Raw genomic sequence first — 22,004 nt, forward strand, 5'->3', positions numbered from 1 at the left:
TGAAATAAAAATGGACAAGAACAACAGTCTGGTTGCCTATTAGCATAGCAACCACACTAAATAATCCCTCTTATTTCATTTGACTTCTTTCTTTTTTTATTGTGCAATGCAGGGATGGTTCAGCCCAGGCCAGGTGTTTGTCTTGGATGAGTACTGTGCCAGGAACGGGGTCCGGGGATGTCACAGACACCTGTGTTACCTGCGCGACCTGCTGGAGAGGGCCGACAACGGGGCCATGATCGATCCCACCCTCCTCCACTACAGCTTTGCTTTCTGTGCCTCCCACGTGCACGGGAACAGGTGTGGGCTAATAGATATTTGGAGAGATATCGTGCTTTTCATTAAAAAAAAGCCAGTTCAAATATTGTTTATTTCAGATTTCTGTTTGACATACAGTACAGTGTTAAGGCCACCCTGACTCCCAACTGTCCACTAAAACTAAGCATGAGTTAAATTACATTATTTTAACTGAATATTAACGGGACAAGGGACAAGACGAAGAAAGACTGAAAGTCATCGTGTGTCTTTAATATTATTTTTCATTTGTGTTATTTTTTGCCATATTTTCTGTTATTTTCTGTACATTTTATGTTAATTATGATGATCCTTTTTTTGTGTTGTGTTGTTAATCAATTATTTGTGTCCTTGTTTCAATCATTCCTTTTTTTTCTGTCCTCTCTCTTCTCTGTTATTTTGTTGCCATAGTCTCATAATATCCATATTATTCATCCTCGCATGCGTCCCTTAAAGTCAGAGAGGGCAGCAATTACTGGGGTCCCCTGGCAGGGAACGAGGGCCCATGGGGGTCCCCAGAGAGCTCCCAAAGCCCACGTCCTGGCACTGCCTCTAAACGGGCACGCAAATTCAAGTTTAGAAAGAGAAGGAAAACCCCAATCCCACTCTTCCAGGAGCCTGAAAGGTGAGATGTTGTCAATTATTTACATGTGTGACGTAATGCGGGAGGGAGCCAGTTAACATGGAGAAAACATTGAAGATAATATTGTCTCGTGCGAGTTAGCGGTCCTTTTTTTTCTGGAGAGCTGAAAGCTCATCATCAACCACTCCGGAATGTTGACTGTCAAATTAAATGAACACCCTGGATTTTACTGTGTGTTCCTTGTCGTTGCTCCTGCTGGACTCAGATGAGAGGAACAGGGTTCCCACGGTCATGAAATTCCTGGAAATATTTAGAAATTAGAAAAATATTTTTCCAGTACTGGAACAGTTTTGGAATTTAAAGGGTCCTGGAAGGTCCTGGAAAAAAATGATTGTGTTAATACCTCTGAAATTGTCAAATATATAGAGGCAGAAATTGTGAAAATAGACGATCTACATGCTCACAACGCCTCGCAACGCGAGGCGTTGTTGCGAGGCGTTGTGAGCATGTAGATCTGCTAGTTTCACAATAGAACCTATTATACAAAATTCCTCAACTCTTAGTGCTCGTCAGGGTGCCGGGTCCCCAGTTAAAACATGATTATTTCGAGGGTCACAGCCTGAAAAGGTTGAGAACCACTGGCATACACTACCTGTCTTTGGGCATTGCGCATAGGAGTAAGCAACCTGTTATTGAGCTGAATTATTGTTATATAGTCCTGGAAATTGGGTTAAATATTCTGGAAAAGTTTTGGAAAAGTTTTGGAAATTAATTGGTAAAAATGTGTGGGAACCCTGGAGGTAGAACGACCAGAATAAATGCAGATGTTATCTGGATAATTGGTTGATTTATTTGTGTGTGTGTGTGTGTGTGTGTGTGTGTGTGTGTGTGTGTGTGTGTGTGTGTGTGTGTGTGTGTGTGTGTGTGTGTGTGCGTGTGTGCACGTGCGTTCGCGTGCATGTTCCTGTGTGTGTGTGCGTTTGTGTACTTCTCAGGCCAGATGGATTGAGCACGGTGAAGGTGGACGAGAAAGAGCGCTTTGAAGAAATCAAAGAGCGGTTGCGAGTGATATTGGAAAACCAGATTGTACATTTCAGGTGAACTGCCACTAACAGAGCTGTGCTCAGTGATGTACGTTAACGAAGTGCATTTTCTTGAGTACTAATACTTAGGTCCAGTGGTGAATAGGGTTACTCACATTTCTTACTTGAGTAAAAGTAGCAATACCGCAACGTAGAAATACTCTGTCAAGATGTACCAAAGGTAAAAGTACTCATTATGCAGAATGTCCCGTTTCAAGTTTTCAAACGTATACTATGCAAGTAGATCTACAAGCCACTGATCGGCTATTTTCAAATGGCCGAAATGTATATAGGGCTGAAGTTCTTAATGTAATAATAATCAAGATCTACAAAATAACTTGTAACTAAAGTTTTCAAATAATTGTAGTGGAGTAAAGGTCTTTGCACACTGCTGCGTTTTTCGGGCCGAATATCGGAGTGAATTTCGGAGTGTGTGAATAAAAAAAGCAACCTCACGTTATGTCAATCACGTTTGCACACTGCCGCCCGTTTCGTATTTATTTTCGGACCAAGGTTGATTTTTCCCGATTTTCGCAGCTGTCGCACTGAGTCCCTTGCTCTCTCTCTCTTTCCTCTCTCTCTCCCTGGCATACGGCTTTCAGATTTCCAAAACGCAACGAAAACACGCAGTGCAGTGTGCAACCACCTTAACAGTACAATATTTGGATCCGAGTTGTAGTGGAGTAGAAGTAAAAGCATTGGAAATTGGAATTACTCAAGTAAAGTACAAATAACTCAAAAGTGTACTTACCGGTATCTATAGCTTTATATGCTTAGATGATTTTGATTCATATTAGGATAAATGTGCGCGACCGTAAAAACTAAACAGAAGTAGGGAGGAGGCTTCACTTCCGCTTTATCGCTTCTCACACCGGATACTTATGATCAGAGCTTCCGTGCTCCAGACTGTATGACGGAAGCATTTGCAAATTGTGGGAGGCAGTCTTACCACGCGAGACTACGCATGTGATATAGACTGATACCAGGTCATTGTTGACCTGGTATCCTATAGTGTGTATAGCTTCAATGTACAGATTATTGATTTCTTTGGTTATTCTACTGGTTTACGTACGATTTAGATGACTGTTTCAATGCATTTGATGTATTACCTTGTGCTGTCCTTGCTTATTGTAACCTAAGTTACTCTGGAGGAAGTATGTCTGCTAAATGCCTAAATTGTAAATGTATTCATTATTTTTTTCTTTCTTTTTTTTTTTTTTAGATACTGTTTCCCCTTCGGTCGGCCAGAGGGTGCATTGAAGGCCACTTTATCCTTGCTGGAGAGGGTTTGTAGATTTTTTTATGAATAAAATTTAAAAAAAAGCCTTTTGTAATGCCCAACTTTAACCCATTTAGGCCTAGAGTTATTGAACGCTTTAACCAGTGAAAAATAGCAGATATACAAGCTCACAGCGCGGCACCGAGCTTGTAGATCTGCTATTTTTGAAAAAGTCGTGAAAATGTGTGCAAATCTTTGAATATATCTATTTTCAAAGCGAACGTTTGTAACTCAAATTTTGCTTCTGGGTGGTCCCTGGAACTAGATATTTTGAAATGGGGGTCCGTGGCCAAATAAATATCATTTTGGGTGTCCTTCACATGAAAAGGTTTGAGCACCACTGACATAGTAGTCTCTCAAGAACAGACTAACTGAGCTCCAGTTAAGTGAAAAGGACCTTTTCTTTGACGATGGCCGGCCAGATTGCTGACAATAGAAACATAGGTTTTTTCCAAAAATCTTAGAAGGATTCAAAAGACACTTATAGAATCAGGTTAAAATTCGAATTTTCACGATTTTTCAAAAATAGCAGATCTACAAGCTTGCAGCGCGGCACTCGGTGCCGCGCTGTGAGCTTGTATATCTGCTATTTTTCAATAGTTAAAGCATAAAATAATGATACACAAAATGTGTACCCGTTCTAAATGGGTTAAGGTAATGGAAAGACATTGATATAGTGATATAGTACTTTATTGTCAGCTCACACTGAAATTAGTTTTATGTGAAAAACATATACACACAAGATTACATACATAAAGACGTAAAGACAAGAGCAATGTCCACCGATTAGCTTGCCAAACTCCTGATTAAGCCTCAAAGTCGACTGATAGACAACAGACAGGGACGTGCTGGCCATTGGGAAAAGCGGGACAACTCCCGAACGGCCTGTTCATTCTCGGGCCGGTCCAGGCCGGGCCATTTGGACAAAATTAAACTGTTTGCACAAAAGTAAAAATTAAACTGTTTGCACAAAAGTAGTGAAAACAGCAGATCTACAAGCACACAACGCCTCGCACCGCGAGGCGTTGTGTGCTTGTAGATCGGCTGTTTTCACTAGTTTAAATCATTTTTTAAATGATAAATACAAAACAAACGGTTTTGGACATACAAGGTTTCCACCCGACAACAACGAAATATAGGCCTAATTCATGTAATTGGCCCACTGGCTTGTCACTTGTCATGATCTGAAATGGCAAATCTTTGTAGCAGCAGCGCTATAGAGAGAGATCTCTCTATAGCGCGCAATGAGGGCCTCTCCAACTCTTTTTTCCCGGGCTGAATCAGGGGCCCAGCACATCCCTGGTCCTTATTGTATGCTGGAACACTACAGCTGTGCCGTTTCAGGTCTTCAGGCTTTACTGCTCTTTTCCTGAAATGACCTGCAAATGCATTTTCTGTCCCTGTTTTGCTTTTCACATTTTTATGGAGAATGGAGCTTATTTTTGCAGAAACCTGCAAGTGGCATGAAACCACTCCATTCCCATTGAAAAGCAGAATCCACCTTCCTAGGTAGATTTAAACTCAGAGAAGGTCATACAATAGCTGATCTACAAGCTCAATGTTCTGCCAATCCACTGGAAATCTACTGTCTTGCCAATGGCAGGATGTGTGAACCTTTGAAATTCAAATAGCTGATCTACATCGACACGTTGTGAGCTTGTAGATCAGCTATTTTCAGAACTTTTTCTAAATGTTTTTCAAAATTGAAAAAAAAAGGCAAAGACGTTTAGGCATAAGGGTTAAGGCATGGACGAAAATAGGGCCCATAATCTCCCCCCTGATGGCAGCAACCTATTTTCTCCATACAACACCATGGCTAGTGTTTGAGGTGATATTTCTTGCCAACCTTAGAATGCTGCTATCATACGTAGATGTACAGTATATAGCCTCGGAAGTGGTTGTCCAACAATCTTCAAATTCCCATCTGATGTGCCCTTCAGGTCTTGATGAAGGACATTGTGACTCCAGTTCCACAAGAAGAAGTGAAAGGAGTCATCCGCAAAAGTTTGGAGCAGGCCGCGCAGCTCAACTACGAGCGGATCACAGAATATGCTCTAATCGAAGGTAACATTAGCCATATATCACATAATCACCATCAGCACCACTACTGCGTGTTTCCCCCTGACAAGAGTCAATAACATTTCTTCATAAGCATTACTAAATGATAGAGCTGCTCATGGTTTTATCGTTGGGTTTCAGTTTGAAACATCATCATATTTGATGTTTCAATAATCCAGTGTTTACAGTATAGACAGTATGGACTGTATGGAATCAAACATAGTGAGGGACGTTCTCATGAATTTTGTGTTAAAAGTGAATTAATTAAGTACATAACCCCTGAAATAATGTGTTGCTACTCGCAAGTTATATTTTGGTGTTCAAAAATGAATGAGTTTCTTAAAATGTTAACGCTCTAATATTCTGATAGCAATCACTGCTATAACCTTTTTGTTCAGTAACAAGGCTCACGTCTCTCTGTCTATCCAGCTCAAAATCCAATTTTATTTAATCAAGAGAGAAAACTCCACAAAGATAATTTATCAGCTTACATTATATAGAGTCCCTATTCCAAATTTGCCTTCTTTTTTTTTCCGTCACTTCCAGTTTCACATCTCTATCTTGTATCCTGTATGATTGATATGTCTCTTCGTTTCCCGTTGCGAAATACTACTGTACAGCAATGATTACTATCGGAACATAGAGTTAGTTAAAGATGCAGTGCCATGATTAGGATTATACTAAAAAATTAAAAATAAATAAAAAACAATATAGTGTGAGCACATGTTTTTATGTGGTCACACCCACCTCAGTTCATGGTGGTGACCCAGCTGAAGTTAGCCACACCCACAGTGTTGGGTGTATGGTAAAGGGGGAGGGGCTGAGTTGATGATGTCATTAACTCAGTGTTTTCAGGAAGTAACCAAAAATACACGGGGAAGACAAATGTGCACATTAAAACCACAGCGTGAGGTCTATTAGAGTAATGTTAACTCCATAGACACATACAAAACAGAAAAAAGTACTAAGCTATGGTACCACCTCTTCGAAGCAATAGGACACCTTGGTAGAGGTTTGGGTCGTGTACGTACCATGTTATCGTAACTATTCCAATTGAGGAGGTATTGCTCCGTTGTGCTGTTGAAATACCGTCTCGTTGACTTTCAATGTATTTCATCAGACAGCTCTCAAAGTCACTCTTTCAGCAAATAATAGGAAATAGGAATACAGACAAAACTGATTCTGACAATACATAACACAAAGCACAATACGGATAGTGTTTGAAAGAAAGAATGTAAACATCATTACAGTACATATGGTGCCTGCCTAAATTGTATGGTGACCTAGTTTTGGTATACTAAGTGGTACATCTCCGTCCGTATTCCAAAATGATTTGCTGTCAGTCAATGTTGTGTTTGTGTCTCAGTCCAATAACTCTCTCCTTTGTTTCAGGCCTGCTTCTTTAGCTCTGTGGTGTTCTATAGGTCAAGTTGGCTTTTGTGTAGAGGTGTGTGAGTAAAAATGCATTCAAATCCAAAGCCCTGAAATCTGTTAACGTGCTGCTGGTCTCTCTCATAGTGCCTCGAATATGTATTCGTCCAACTGTGTAGCACTCTTCTCTAAGCCTCTGGTTTTGACCGTTAAGCCTATTTACACTTTGTCTCTCGATGTTCGTCGAGCAACAAAGTATAAATTCGACCCCCAGAGCCGGCTACTTAACTAAACGTCCTCTCTGACTACCAGCAATGATGCAACGCTCCCCCACCCACCCCACGCCCCACCCTCAGCTCTTCTCTTTTCTGATTCCGCAAGCTGACACTGTCCTGCGTGATAGTGGAAGATAGCGGCGTTCTGGTCCCAGAAAAGGCCAGCCCAGTAGTCACTTTGAGGCACTTCGAGTGACAGTTGGGGGCAAACACTCAACCCCAAACATGACTTACTATTCTGTCCCCATCGGGACGGAACTCGAACGTTGCTGAGTAGGCTCACAACGTTCGGCACGGCAACTCGCTTGCTTTAGCTCACTCGGTGGTGCCTCTCGTAGCTCAAGCCAGGTGGCTTGAGACTCCTGTGCGCCTCTGTCGCGGTTGTTGGAAAAGTAATGGCGGTGTCCTTGTTTTCTCAGTCTTGCATTCAACCAATGAGAACGCAGGCATGCAGGGCGACGCTTGCCTGAATGCCACTATCTTCCACCATTACTCCACTGTCTTCTTTACGCCTCCACTCCTTGAAGTACTCCTGTCCTCTCTGCCTTGTCCTCTGGCTGAAGACTATTCTCCTCCTCTCCCGGCACCTCTGTCCACTCTGTTCCCTCTGCTCTTCTACGGTCGCTTGCCACAACTATCACTCTGACCACTTTCGATGTGATGATAAGTGGCTTTTTAAAGATGCTACAATGGAATGCTGGGAACGTTGGTCCCCTGCATGTTGCTTTTAACACATAACGACATGAAGGTCTTTCTTTCAGTGGCATGGACTGCTCATTAACAATAATGTTAAACAAAACAACAACGACTTGTACTGGTCCCGGTGTTCTTCTGGATACTAGTATGAGCGAATAGGGGAAGGGGAACAACGTCACGTGATTCATTGTTTGTTGGCCCGACAAAAACTCGGATGTTGTGTCTCAAATGTTATGATTATTGGCAGAATTGCGTGAAAGTTTAGAATATTTGGCTGCATCTCCTTTTCATTTTGCCCAAGATAGGGGGTTGTTGCAATTGTCTGCACTACAATACTTCACCATATCGTCGCTGTCGGGTGGAAACCTTGTATCTCCAAAACCGTTTTGCATTTCATTTTAAAAATGATTTAAACTAGTGAAAACAGCCGATCTACAAGCACACAACGCCTCGCACCGCGAGGCGTTGTGTGCTTGTAGATCTGCTGTTTTCACTACTTTTGTGCGACGGCCTTGTATGATGAAGCAGGGCTTTACTTTGCGAAAAACGTACAAATTTGAAACTTGGAGGTACGAGGTTTCTGCCCGACAACGACGATATGTTGCGCTATGACAAAATAAACCCATTAAATGTAACAAGGTGTACGTTCTGTAATGCAATGCAATGGTGAGAGCTGTGATGTTTTCACCCGAATATACCCAAAAGAATGTCACCCGTATGGGTGTCTCAAAGAATACACTACTTTTTTTCAGTATCGTAGCCATGAAATGCATTGAATTTCACAGTGCATAATTTACACAGTACTGTACAATATGGTTAAGAGTTTATGCCTTGAAAGAAATCCCTCAGGGTGCCAAAGATACTAAGGTGTACAACCCTTACTATCTTGTTGTCTCGCTGTCGGGTGAAAACCTTGTGTGTCCTTTTTTTATTATTACCTGAAAATAGCCGAACTACATGGTGTTGTGTGCTTGTAGATCTGCTATTTTCACCATAATTATGCAACACTCTTGTGTGATGAAGTATTCATTTAACCCTAATAGAGCCCATCCCGAACAAGTCCGGCTTTTTTTTCAATACAATACAATATTTTTTATGCTATTTTACTTACCCTGAGCTGCTTGTAGAGATGTGGGTGGTCCTGGCTCGTCCTACGCTTCCCAACGACAGAGTCTAGATGGTCAGACGATTTTTTTTTATAACCATTGAAAATGGTTTAGAATAAAGTTTAGAGCCCCCCCCAAAAAACTCAATCTATACTGTCGGCGGCGCGACGTATAGATTGATCTGGGTGCCGATCCCGATCTAGTCCGGCTTTTTTAATAAAATTAATTAATTAATCGGAGGCCTCAACGAAGCCCCGGTCTAAATTTCCATCCAGGCCGGGGCCGCGATTCTGTTTACATCGGCCCGCGAGAGGGTAACGCCGCCGCATTGCGCCGCCAAATCCAATACAAACTCACATCTTTGAAGCTAATTTTCTCTGAACTGTGTTCCCAGGGCAGCGTCAAAGTTTTATTTACGGCTAAATCGCCGAAAATCGATCTTCTAAATGAGTGTTAGCCTATAGCAATCTTGTAGCCATTTTCATCCGGGTCTTTTTCATCACATACACAAACGTGAACACGCACGTCACTGCTACGTGAGTCCCTGTATGTTGCAACGGACCCTTGCCACTCAACAGACTTTGGTGCCCCCAAGTGGCCCGGCACCAGATGAGTTAACAAAAAAGTTAAATTTTGAAATTTGGAGAGGCAAGGTTTCTGCACCGACAGTGGCGTCGTATGCCATGTGAATTAACCCCACGCTAGCTAGTGTCACCTCCCTGTGACACTCCCGGTGGAGGATAAACCATAGCAACCAGCATGTGACTTTGTCTGTTGGGGCCTCCTAGGCTTCCTTCTGCCCCAACGTAGTATGTATTCACCTGGACAGCCCATATCAGCCCCTCTGTCCCATCACCAGCTTCTGACCCCCTCTAGCTGTCCCTAACCTCTGACCGCAGCCTCTTGCATGCCCCCATCCTCTTTTATAGGGAAAAAGAGAGAAATGTTTGAGCACCCTGTCTACTGCTTGGCGTCACAAGTGATGGATTTAACCATCCGTGAGTACCTCCATCATCCTCCCTGCCCTGCGGTGTGTATAGCCTTGTTCATCTTTCATTCCAGCAGAAGTGCTCCTCATTCCGCCCGCCCTCCCTTTGCTTTTCCTCCGAGACGTCGCACACCTGCCAGTGGTGGAAAGTAACTAAGTACATGTACTTAAGTACTGTACAATAGAGGCAAATATTGTACTCTTACTCCTCGATAATTATTTTAAAACTTCCGTTACTATACTTTGTAGAGGTTGATTATTAGAAAACATACATTAACCACTTCAGCCCTATATTCATTTCTGACATTTGATAATAGCCGACCTACAAGCTCACAATGCGTTGCATCGTGGTGCGTTGTGATCTTGGAGATCTGCTATTTTCAAAGGATTTTAATACATTTGAAAACTTGGAATAGGAAATTCTGCTTAATGAGTACCGTACTTTCTATTTTTGGTACTTTTTAATACCAGTACTTTTGTGTTTCTAATTCAGGACTTTTACTTGTAAGGGCACGGTCACACCGCACTTTTATGATGGCGGATTCTGCCAATGCATTTCAATGTGAATGGAGTGGTTTGCTGCCATTTGCAGATTTATGTAAAAATGAAAAAACTTCCACCACTGACACCTGCCATGCTTTTTTAAAATCTGTGCCTAATGTCTGTCTGTGAGAGCGAATGGGAGAGAACGCATCGGTCGAGACGAGGCCTTATACTGTAGCAACAAATGCACGCTGAACTGTCTGTAGCCAGTCTAGGACAGTCAAGCCTAATTTTATGCTTTGTGGTACGACCGTGTTGTCCTCTCGAAAATAACGTGATTTTTTGGGGGGTGAGCGATGAAGTCGCACAACGAAGCATAAATAATCCCTTTAATCAGTACATGAAAGAGCGGGTCTGGTCTTTATAAGCTTCTTTCGTTTGGTTGGTAACGCCGTTCACGCATCTCCTTCTTTGACTTGAATGCATTTTTACTTTGCTTCTTGTGTGTTATCTTCTCCGGTGTCATCTGATGTGCTCATGTGTCAGAGGTGTGCAGTGCCATACAGGTAGGCGACAGAGAAAAGCAACGTGTGACTTGTTGGCAGGGTTGCTCTAGGACTGGGGGGGGGGGGGGTAAGGGTGGGGCGGGAAATGAAATGGACAAAAACAACAACAGTTCCTGTGTTGTAACTTTCAGTTCTGTTCGACTCCAGTCACCACCAGTCAGTGTGTCCTGGTCTGTTCCGTGTCGTTTCTTAACCGTGTTTTTACTATGTTTACCTTTTGGTCTGTCTGTCCCGTTTACGTCACCTTTTTACTTTCCAAACTCTCCACAGGGGGGACGTGCGTGTTTCAGTGTCTCTGTTCTGACTGTGTTGTGTTTGTGTGATGTTTTGTTTGTCCGTTGCTCTAGAAACCTCACTCCCTGGAGCTGAAAGGTTGCCAGCAGACGGTCTCACAGGGTCACATGGCGATGAATAACAACGCTGAGCTTTTACCCCGTATATATAACGTGAAAATAACCCTAGATTACACCACTAAATATCTCCTCTTCATCTCTCCTCTTCTCTTTCTGTCGCCCAAGTTGAGAAAGGTCAAAAGGATCAGAAGGATCCAGGTGAACCCATGTTTAACTTGTGGCTTAGGCACGGCGCGTGCGCACACACACGCACACACACACACACACATATGCTCACGCACACACATGCACGTGCACGCACACATGCACATATTGTACGAGCGCGCACACACACACACGCGCACGCACCCACGCACGCACGCACGCACGCACGCACGCACGCACGCACGCACGCACGCACGCACACACACACACACACACACACACACACACACACACACACACACTGAACTATACTCCACCAGTAGGCCTACACAGAAGTATGTGAAAATATAATTATGTATTTCCACATATGTGTTTGCAAATGGCCATGCATGTTTTGATTGAAGTAAGAAGTTTGTCTATTTACACTAACATTTTGTGGAGGTTGTATTGCTTTATCCAATATTCAAGGCAGGCTAGTTTAATCAAGACATTTTACTTAATAAAACATCTCAAGTCCAGTCTTCAATTCATAGACCTTTTCGGTAATCTCCTTGCGAGTTTGCAAGACAGAATGTAAAGCAATACAAAATCTCGTACAAAACCCATACATTATAGCTTTGCTATGTGTTGGAAGTGAAACAAAACAGACATCTATACCACAAGATATAGGGCAGTAGTATTATAATGTTCATTAGCACAATGCAAAGGTCCCACCTTTTTGGCACAGGAATGTATTGGAGTAGTTTTGCTTATTAATACCATATATCATCAACACATGACCACCTAAGTTGCATTTAATACACTTGTCCTTTCAGATTCCTCACATTTTTGCACTAATTAAATATCAACCCAAATTCTTGTTCTAGTTTCCATAATATATACTGTACTTCAAATGTTTCCATTACTACATACAAAGTAAAATTCTGAGTGTTATTTGTGGGAGTGTACAAATGGAACCAAATGAAAATTGACCCTAATGGGCAGGCACTCCGTTGTGGGCCCGTTTAGTTCCATTTGTACACCCTCAAAGTTAACACTCAGAACTTGAATCTGTAGGCAATGGCACAATAGTATGATTGAGGTAATCTAGATGCAGGCTATATCCTCAAACTACATTGACTCTTTTCAATGTACCCAGGTTCTGTCCTGCCTGAATCTCCCTGCAGAGAAGCAGAGAAGGAGCATGAACTATTTAGAGAGTATTATCTGAAGTTAAATATCAGATGTAGGTCAGGGGTTTCTCAAAGTTCAATTAATATCAGCATCCTCGCTCACAGTAGATATATGGTTAGGCCAAATGTATGCCCTCAAATGTTTTTTGAGTGTACAACTTTGAGAGTGTATAAATGGAACCAAATGGGTCCATTTTGGTTCCATTTATACACTCTCAGACGTACAGACACATTAAGGGTCCATTTGGAACCCCCCTCAAGGAACCCTGAGGGTCCATGGACCCCACTTTGAGAACCACTGGGCCAGTAGGGAACAGTAAAACCTTTTTTCTACGACTGACCATCTGAGGAAACTAGCAAAACATATAACAGTACACTTGCAAAGTTGCAATACTCAGCCATTGCAGCTATTCACCTACAGTATAAGGTTGTTTGAATTCATGTATCTATGTGTGTCAGTCATTCAGTTACTGTACATGTTCAGATATCATTTCACATTATGGTGTAATGTTTAGGTAGCCTCATTTCACCACATTCAACTTGTCTATGAATCCATTTTGTCGGTTTAAGCGAATATATTATTGGAAGATAGTTTCACCAATATGTCTGCCAATTTTAAGAAGGGCAGAAACAGCTATTGGTGCATTTTTGCATGGCTAGCACAATAGTTTTTACACTGTAAGAATAGTCTCCCGAACCGTCACATTATACTGTACGTATGAGAGCACATTACAATTACAATCTTTATTTGACTAATAGACAACTGGTTTGTTAGCTGCAATAACAAACCGAGCATTTACTTCACGAAAGCCATTTGTGCTTTTTCTTTTAAATTCATTCAAAAGATGAGCCTTGTATTTGAATACACCACCCATTATAGAGTCACCACAATAAAGCTCGGGTACATTCTCAAACTGTGCAACATCTAATTGAACAAAACGACTTGTGAAAGCTTACCTACAGTAGTGGTCGGACAACAGCAGATTATTGTTACAGTGTATGTTATGCTGAGATAGCATTCGATGGTCTGGGGCCGTAGCCATGAATCAGCCCCTCATTTATTTGGTTTATTCTCTGCACACTCACTATAGCTGCATGACCCTGGATGTCTCACAGAGTCACAGTGCCACTCTGCTTGTGCCTGGCATTCTGTCAGCACAAGTGTCCCGCTCGCTCCGGAACAATTCACTGTTGCCTCAGTGTTGCCTCACTGTTGCTTGCAACCCAAAATGCCCAAACTAAAAGCATTTTTCTAGTGGCAATCACATGAGGCCTACTGTAGAGCGTCCCTATTCTGGGCATGTCATAATAGGCGAACATTCTGTGAAAATAGGACAACATTCTGGGAGAATAAAAATAAATCTCATCAAATGGTGGTCCGTGGCTCAACTGCCGAATAAATAATGGACCATGATATGAAAAGGGTTGAAAACCACTGTTATAAGTGGTTAACTTGGCTTTGAGGTTTAGCGTGAGAACACGGGTATCACAGTGTTAGTGTAAACACTGTTTAGCAACTCAAGCCCTATTTTATTCTTTGGCTATTCAAAAATAGACGTTCTACAAACTCACAACGCATTGCACGCTGATGCCATGTTAACTTACTAGATGTAGATATTTTATTAAAATGACTTATTTTATTGTATTTGGATCATTTTCGCCTGTACAACGACATGCCCAAAATAGCGACACCTACAGGGTGAACACTCAATTTATCTATGCTAGTAAATCACACACATATCAAATAGTCTTGTGAACACTAAGCGTACACAAGAAATACAAACAGAATCTCCCACCAGCATGCCTTTCTGTGCTTGACTAACCACACATCCTCCCCCCCCCCCCCCCCACCTTCATCCTCTTTGCTTTAGAGAACGCAGGCCGATTAGTCACGCCTGCCAAAAAGCTGGAGGAAACAATTCGCCTGGCGGAGTTAGTCATAGAAGTCCTTCAGCAGAACCAGGAGCACCATGCGGAGGTGAGTGCATGGGGAACCTTTTTTCCACCTCTCCTCCTCACTCGGAACAATAGTCTCTCTCTCTCTCTCTCTCTCTCTCTCTCTCTCTCTCTCTCTCTCTCTCTCTCTCTCTCTATCTCCACCGGCAGTACTATATGGACATGGGCGTAATTTCAGAAAGAAACAGTGGGTGGCAAAGAATAGGTTAGCACTTACGGAGGGACAGCCGCTGCTCGGGTCGTCAAGCCGCATTTATTGTAAGATAGTGGACCTACAAGGCTCTCAACGCGTCACAGAGAGCCTTGTCGATCCACTATTTTCGCTATTTGTTTTGCAGGGGCAAAAAGAGAAAATATTTGAAGATGTTCAGCCTATAATGACATTCCCAAAATTGGGATGCCACGTTGAAAGTGGTCAATAAATGAATGGTTGCATTAATCAATAAAACGTGCATGTAAATTATAACACGTGTCACATGAGAATGGACGGGCGTCGATTGCAATGAAATCAGATTAATCTGCAAAAACAATCCAGAGTTGGGTACAAAAGCCTATGCATAAAATAACTGAATTGGAGGTTAAATGTGAACACTAGAGGGTGGCAATTGCCATCCCCTGATGCCCCAAATAAGGCCCCTTATGGTCTCATTCATATTGTGTCGCACGGCAGTGTTGCTCGTTGAAAATAACCAGATTTTTCAACTTAAATCATTTCAGATTTTTCAGTTATTCACGGCGAGCCACCGCTGCTGCAGCAACAAACTATGAATGAGGCGTTATAGCTTTATTTTCAGACGTCTATAAATAAAGCTTACTTTCATGCATGCGTAATGAAGAGGGCCCCACTTGTTTTGGACGTATTAAGAGGGCTCAATTGGAGTTGCACAGTCCGTGGCAGCGTGATATCAGAGCACTAATCTTCGAGGAGAGACTGTAAATATGAGAAGTGATACGGTGCTGTGCTGTTCCCCTCCTCTGATTCATAATTCATGGCTCAGTGGTGCAATGTTACATAAACCACTCGGTGCCTTGGGAAAATGGTTAATATTCAATTGAAGTTAGCGCGCAGGAGGTACAACGGTAATATCAAACTAGGTTACTTATGTGACTACTGCATGCACATTGCACTATGGCCTTGTTTTGTAAAATATTGAGCTTATGATATCAAGGTTATTACATTCCTCCACATTGTCCACAGTAATCCTTTGTGCACCAGGGGAAAAGATCCGCAAAATCGCTTTCTCGCAGCATTACATTGATGCTGCAGTGCAAAAAAATATATAAGTTGATAGGGAAGCATGACAAGCATGTATAGATGTATAAGGGTGATCCAATGCAGAGTCTTGGGAGATAAAGCAGATTTATTGTATCTCTCTGAATATGCTTGACAGGCGGCAGTCACAAGTTCTGGAGATCAATCGGTACAGTATCATTATTTCTCTTTCTCTTCAGTCCCCATCACAATTCCCCCTGTATCGCATGTGCGTCAATAAAGCAAGAGGCACCTTTCAGGCAGGAACAAAGCAGTAGATAGGGGTGGGGCCTTTTGGGCATAGATGTGAGAGAAATGAGTGAGATGAAACTGTAAAGCATTGGAGCTTGCATAAACACATTGTGATCACATAGCATGTTCATGGGACCATGATAAAAGAAAGTTGAAAACAAAAATGAAATCTTTCTCTCCGAGCATGCTGAACCGGTAGTCCCCCCCCCCCCCCCCCCCCCCGAAGTATGCTTCATGTGATCCTAGAAGTTGAATTCACCATAAGCATCTCTTTTTAATCCTCCCTCCATCCAATGTTTGAGTTCACACACAGTCCACGCTCGTTACAAGCATTATTTCCCAGCTTCTCTTCCATCACTACGCTTGATCCTCTCGCCTCAGTTTTTTTTTTTTTACAAAAAAACGCCCTGTGATAAAGAAATACCTCGAAAGATTACATTACTGTTGTTGTTACGTCTCCCTGTGTCCTCCCCCCACACACCGTTCATACTGGTGAACTGTCCAAGCAGGGAAAAGAGCAGGTATGTAGTGAAAGCTGAATGCTGAGAGTCTCTCCCCCCAAACCCCCGTAATAATGGTTTGTGCATGTGCGGTAGAGGGTGCCAATGCCATGGTCCCTCCCTCACCGAAAGCATCAGCTAACTTTACTTCAGGACTGTTCCCTTTGAAACCGCTGCCTTCCGTGCCACATCAAAGCAGCAGGTGGCGCTGTACAGACAGGACCTTGTCTGTTAGCCCGCTGAACAGCCGCCTCGGGGCCCAACGAGCCCTCTGCCTGTCTGCCTTCCTTTTGTTCATGTGACCAATCCTCGCCTGTTGAAATCTCCCCACTTCCTCCCACCCCTAACCCCCCCAACCCCAACCCATATACTGTATATCCACCCTGTCCCCAAAACCTACACAATCTCTCCTTGAATGTGATGGAGAAAGGAGCTTTATTTTCTGCCTGTTGCTCTTCAACGCTGTAGCATTGTCAGGCACTGTGTGCGTGCGTGTTTGTGAGTGTGTGTGGGTGGGTGGGGAGGAGGCAGGTAAGGAGGCAGGTAAGTCTGGTTACCACAAGCGTTCTAGTTGATAAAGGCAAATAATGGATGAAACTGCAACGGAAACAAGAGCATGCTGCGCAGCGGTAATGGGAAAAAAGATTATGGCTTGATTTATAATTTGTTGCGCGCGTTGTTTGTCAGCTTGTAGATCGGCTATTTTCAGCATGCAACACTATCACGCAACAAAGTATAAATTAGGCATGAGCGTCTCCGTGTTTCCCCTCTGAAAATTTGGCAACCTGACAGTGTTTTAAATGAAAAATGAGTCAAGCCAATCCGAGCAGAGCCCCGCTCAGCTGCACAGAGCTACAACGCCACCAAAAATAATGTATTGTTCTGAATGTCGTTAACAACTACGTAATTGGATCTGCCATAGGAGAACACTAGAGATGCTGTGTTGCTGCAGTCGTTGGTGTGCCCAATACTGTAGGCTTGGTTATATTTTCTTGTGGTCTGTGTCGCACACTGGAAATAGCTACATCTAAAAGTGGTGCGATCCATTTTAGATTGATGTTTCCGGGCGCGTGACACCGGCGCACAACTAAGTATAAGTCTGGCTTATATCAGACGGCATACTGCATGAGTCACATTCACATCAAGTGGATGTGTGGATGATGGGTGTGTCAGTCGCTGGTGATGATGATGTGAATGGTGGAACCTCATCTCCGAGCTTGAAGGCAAAGCATGCTGGGAGCTCCACATTTGCATGAGAAAGGCATTATCTATTGTCATGAATAAAACAAGGCACACGTTCTCAACTCTATACTGTATGACTTTCCTTTTTTTTTTGTACTTTAATGTACAGATATGGATTTGCAAGCTGATGATAAATAACCCATGTACTTTGAAAGTTCTAATCAATAAGAGCTGTGGATTGATTCAAACTCAGAGCCTTCGCGGAAAGCGCAGTTGCTATGTGACACAATGACATTACGCACGCACGCACGCACGCACGCACGCACGCACGCACGCACGCACGCACGCACGCACGCACGCACGCACGCACGCACGCACACACACACACACACACACACACACACATACTACACACACACACATACTACACACACACACACACACACACACACACACACACACACACACACACACACACACACACGTCTGGCCTAGAAATTTTAACCCCTTGCATTTCATGCCCTGTCTTCACGAATTCTTATGGCCTCTGGCAGTTCGCTCAATATTTGCAGACACAAATACATTTCTGACAAAGCCAGCAGAAGCCAGAGGACAACTAACACATATTGAACCGGTGTAGGGTCCTATTTGACTCTAGGAATGCACTGGCTTTTCCTTTTCAAATCTAATAAGCTCCAGTTGATTTTAGCTCCCTCCAACCCACAGAATATGTTGTATACCTTCCATGTGTGGTGTGCCATCCCGTCCTGGCTCACCCCGCTCCCCTCCCTTGTCTCTCTAGGCGTTCGCATGGTGGACAGACCTCATGGTGGAGCATGCAGAGAACTTCCTGGCCCTCTATGCCCTGGAGATGGACGCGGCCTTGGAGATCCAGTCTCCGGAGAGCTGGGACAGCTTCCCCCTTTTCCAGCTGCTCAACGACTTCCTTCGGACTGACTGTGAGCTCTCGCTGGCTGCACGCCCTTTACACACTCTAACCCCTTTGTCAGGGACATGCTGGGCCCTTGATTCAGCCCGGGAAAAAGAGTTGGAGAGGCCCTCATTGCGCGCTATAGAGAGATCTCTCTCTATAGCGCTGCTGCTACTCAAAGATTTGCCATTTCAGATCATGACAAGTGACAAGCCAAATGGGCCAATTACATGTTATATTTCATCGTTGTCAGGTGGAAACCTTGTATGTCCAAAACCGTTTGTATTTATCATTTAAAAAATGATTTAAACTAGTGAAAACAGCCGATCTACCGCGAGGCGTTGTGTGCTTGTAGATCTGCTGTTTTCACTAGTTTTGTGCGACGGCTTTGTATGATGGCTTTGCTTCGCGAAAAAAATTACACATTTGAAACTTGGAGAGAGGTTTCTGCCTGACAGTGACGATTTACTTTGTTGGCCGCCCAGCCCCCAAAATGGAATGAAGGCCGACATTTTATTTTTATTTTTTTCCTAATGGCCGGCCTGGACCGGCCGGGAATGAACCGGACGTTCAGGAGTTGTCCCGCGTTTCCCAATGGCCAGCACGTCCCTGCACTTTGTGTTGTCTCCATTGTAAATCCACGTTAAGAGTTCTCAGCGGGCCTGGAAATTAAGGCCCAGCCCTAACTGGGCCCTAACTGGGCCTTACTGGGACGGCCCAAGTCTCTGCCCCGCCCGAACTGTTACCATGATTTTAGACCTGGAAACTCGACAAACACTTACAGTTGTCATTATGCACCTAGTGTCCTCAAAGTCACGCATCCAACAAGCTTTGAACTGAGCAGGTTGGTAATGGCCAAAACATCTTGAAAACATCCACTTCTGCCGATTTTCGATTGAGTTTTGGCCATTGTCGTCCGTTTCTTTCTTTAAAAACACGGGCTAGGAAGGTCGCACAGCAACAAACTAGATACCTGAGTAAAGTTCACTTTTTTGAGCTGCATCCAACACATCCACTGCTTTTTCTGTCTTACCGTTAGAGCAGAATTTGAGAACTCTAATTCACGTCAATGTTTCCCGTCTCTCTCTCTCTCTCTCTCTCTCTCTCTCTCTCTCTCTCTCTAATCAACAGATCATCTGTGCAACGGAAAGTTCCACAAACACCTGCAGGACCTCTATGCTCCTCTGGTGGTTAAATATGTTGATCTGATGGAGTCCTCTATCGCACAGTCTATTCAGAGGGGGTTTGAACGTGAATCCTGGGAGCCTGTAAAGTAAGGAGCCTTCTTCTTCTTATTCAGAGCTCTCTCTTGCGTGGCGGAAGACGCCAGGCTTTTATCCCAGATGAAAGACAGACTTCTGAGAGCTCTGGGAGAGCAGTCGTTCATTCAATATTCCTCTAGGTCATCCTTAAAAAGTGAGCGAGGGAGCTTTTGTTTTTCCCTTGAAAGAGAATGTTTCTTTTCTAGATGTTATTTGGTATCCGTGTGGGACTCGTGTATGCGTCTTACACGTTATGGGGGGTTATGTTTACACCTAGTATTTCTGTGATTTTGTTTTGTGAACTAACCCTCGTACAATGTGTGCTCTAACACGTTCCCAGGGAGAGAGGATCTCCTTGTCTGTTACTGTTATCTTGCAGAGTTCTCCCAGCCTTATGCACATTTATTTATTTATTTCTCATGGCTTTAACATATTTTACTTTTGCATTGTTTATTAAATTTAGAAGGACTTCAGGGTGTGTTAAGCTAAAACACAATACAGGGAATTAATTTCTGTTGTAATTATGCTTTGAATAATTATGTTGCTTTTCTCTTCCACTTCATATAATGTGTGTTTCCTGAGTCTCTCTTTAGGTCTTTTTTGTTTAGTTGTGTCGTATTTGTATTATGTGTGCCTCAGACAATTGCTGTCGATTTTGTTTATGTGTGCTGTTTATTTTTATTTCCGAATATGATCATTTTCTTTATGTGACTTTCATGACACAACATGGCTTGTTGCTGCTGCTCCCATATTACCACTGTTATGGATTATTTTCTTTTCTTTTTGTCTGTCTTTTTCTGCAGGAGTTTAACAAGTAATCTGCCCAATGTGAATCTACCAAATGTCAGCCTCCAAAGCCTCCAAATTCCCAAAGTACCAAATCTGCCAGTGCCAGTATCTGGACTATCAGTTAACCTTCCTCAAATGCCTAGCTTTTCTACCCCGTCATGGATGGCTGCTATATATGACTCTGAGTGTGTATTCAACCTAAAGTTTACTGTAGAATATTGCACACAAGCAGAGACTGGCTTGGTATGAAGATGCATCTGTTAAATAACCAAATCCCATTGTTAATTACCAGTGGTGGATGTTTTACTTGAGTAAAGTATCAATACTGCAACGTAGTTATGCTCTGTTACAAGTTACAAGTCCATAATTCAAAAGTTTACTTGAGTAAAAGTATACAAGAGTATTTGGTCTCCAACTGTACTTTAAAGACCAAAAGTAAAAGTAGTCATTCTGCAGAATGTCCCATTTCACAAGTTCAAAATGTATAAACATCTTTTGAAAATAGCACATCTACAAGCTCACAATGCGTCGCATCGTGACGCATTCAAGACGGGCTTAGGCAGCCAGTGCCTTTCAACTAGTAACTTAAGTTTGTATATAATTGTAGTGGAGTAAAAGTAAAATATTTGTCTCTGCGAGTAGAGTTGAAGTAAAAGTACTGACAATTGGAAATGCTCCAGTAAAGTACCTCAAAACTGTACTTAAAGGAGTAGTTCACCACTTTTCAACCTGTCTTCATATAATAGGTCCTCACTAATGTTCATGATAAAATATCACAATTTTTTTCTACTCAGTCCAAGTCTCCTAGGAGAGCTGTGGGAAGTTCAGAATCCATAGTCTTGTGACATCATCATTTTCCAAAAAAAACTTTTAATCAATATTTTTGAAAAAAATATTTAGATTTTTAATATCGCGAGAACAATGGCTTCCACTTTAAAATTGCAACTTTTCAGGAATAGAAAGCCTGCAGTTTCTATAAGCTGGATTGGTAATTGATGATGTCACAAGACTATGGGTTGCCCTCCTATGAGAAAAAAAAAAGAAAAAAAAAAAGAAAAGCTATTTTTGAGTGAGGACCAATTATGTGAACATAGGTTGAAAAGTGGTGGAGTGCCCCTTTAAGTAAGTGTACTTTCCACCACTGTTAATTACAAAGAAGAAAAAAATACTAATCTGTCAAATGTGGTTCCAGTTACACACACATACACACACACACACAAAAAAAAAAAAAAACAATGCCAGGGAACTTTAGTTTGGCAGTCTACCGTTTGTGTACTGTATTTTACATTATCTAATTGACAAGTCATGTTCATGCCAAGAGCTCTCTAAGAGGTGCTAGCGAGTAGGTGGGGTTTTCTGCTTCTAAAATAAGAGGCTGAAGACCACCATTTTATTTTCTCTCAACATGCATGTTGTTGAGCTGAGGTGCA

General features: G+C 42.6%; 1 protein-coding gene across 3 annotated transcripts in view; it reads left to right on the forward strand.

Moving 5' to 3' along the window:
- The window catches only part of LOC308287477 (calcium-dependent secretion activator 1), a gene marked incomplete at both ends in the record, with an annotated part of 156,978 nt that overhangs the window by 115,509 nt on the left and 19,465 nt on the right, over positions 1-22,004 (forward strand). Inside the window, 8 exons of one of the 3 annotated variants that reach the window (XM_080728659.1) lie at positions 113-300; positions 1,873-1,974; positions 3,182-3,245; positions 5,179-5,302; positions 9,674-9,742; positions 14,322-14,428; positions 18,395-18,551; positions 19,655-19,796. In XM_080728659.1, the coding sequence (XP_080584785.1) occupies positions 113-300; positions 1,873-1,974; positions 3,182-3,245; positions 5,179-5,302; positions 9,674-9,742; positions 14,322-14,428; positions 18,395-18,551; positions 19,655-19,796 (953 nt within the window). Of the gene's footprint in view, positions 1-112; positions 301-1,872; positions 1,975-3,181; positions 3,246-5,178; positions 5,303-9,673; positions 9,743-14,321; positions 14,429-18,394; positions 18,552-19,654; positions 19,797-20,588; positions 20,760-22,004 lie in introns of all 3 variants that reach the window. The other 2 variants (XM_080728658.1, XM_080728660.1) reach the window with 2 other exon arrangements.

Source organism: Nannobrachium achirus (genome assembly GCF_963921795.1).
Source record: "Nannobrachium achirus genome assembly, chromosome: 6".
NCBI classification, from domain to species: domain Eukaryota; kingdom Metazoa; phylum Chordata; class Actinopteri; order Myctophiformes; family Myctophidae; genus Nannobrachium; species Nannobrachium achirus.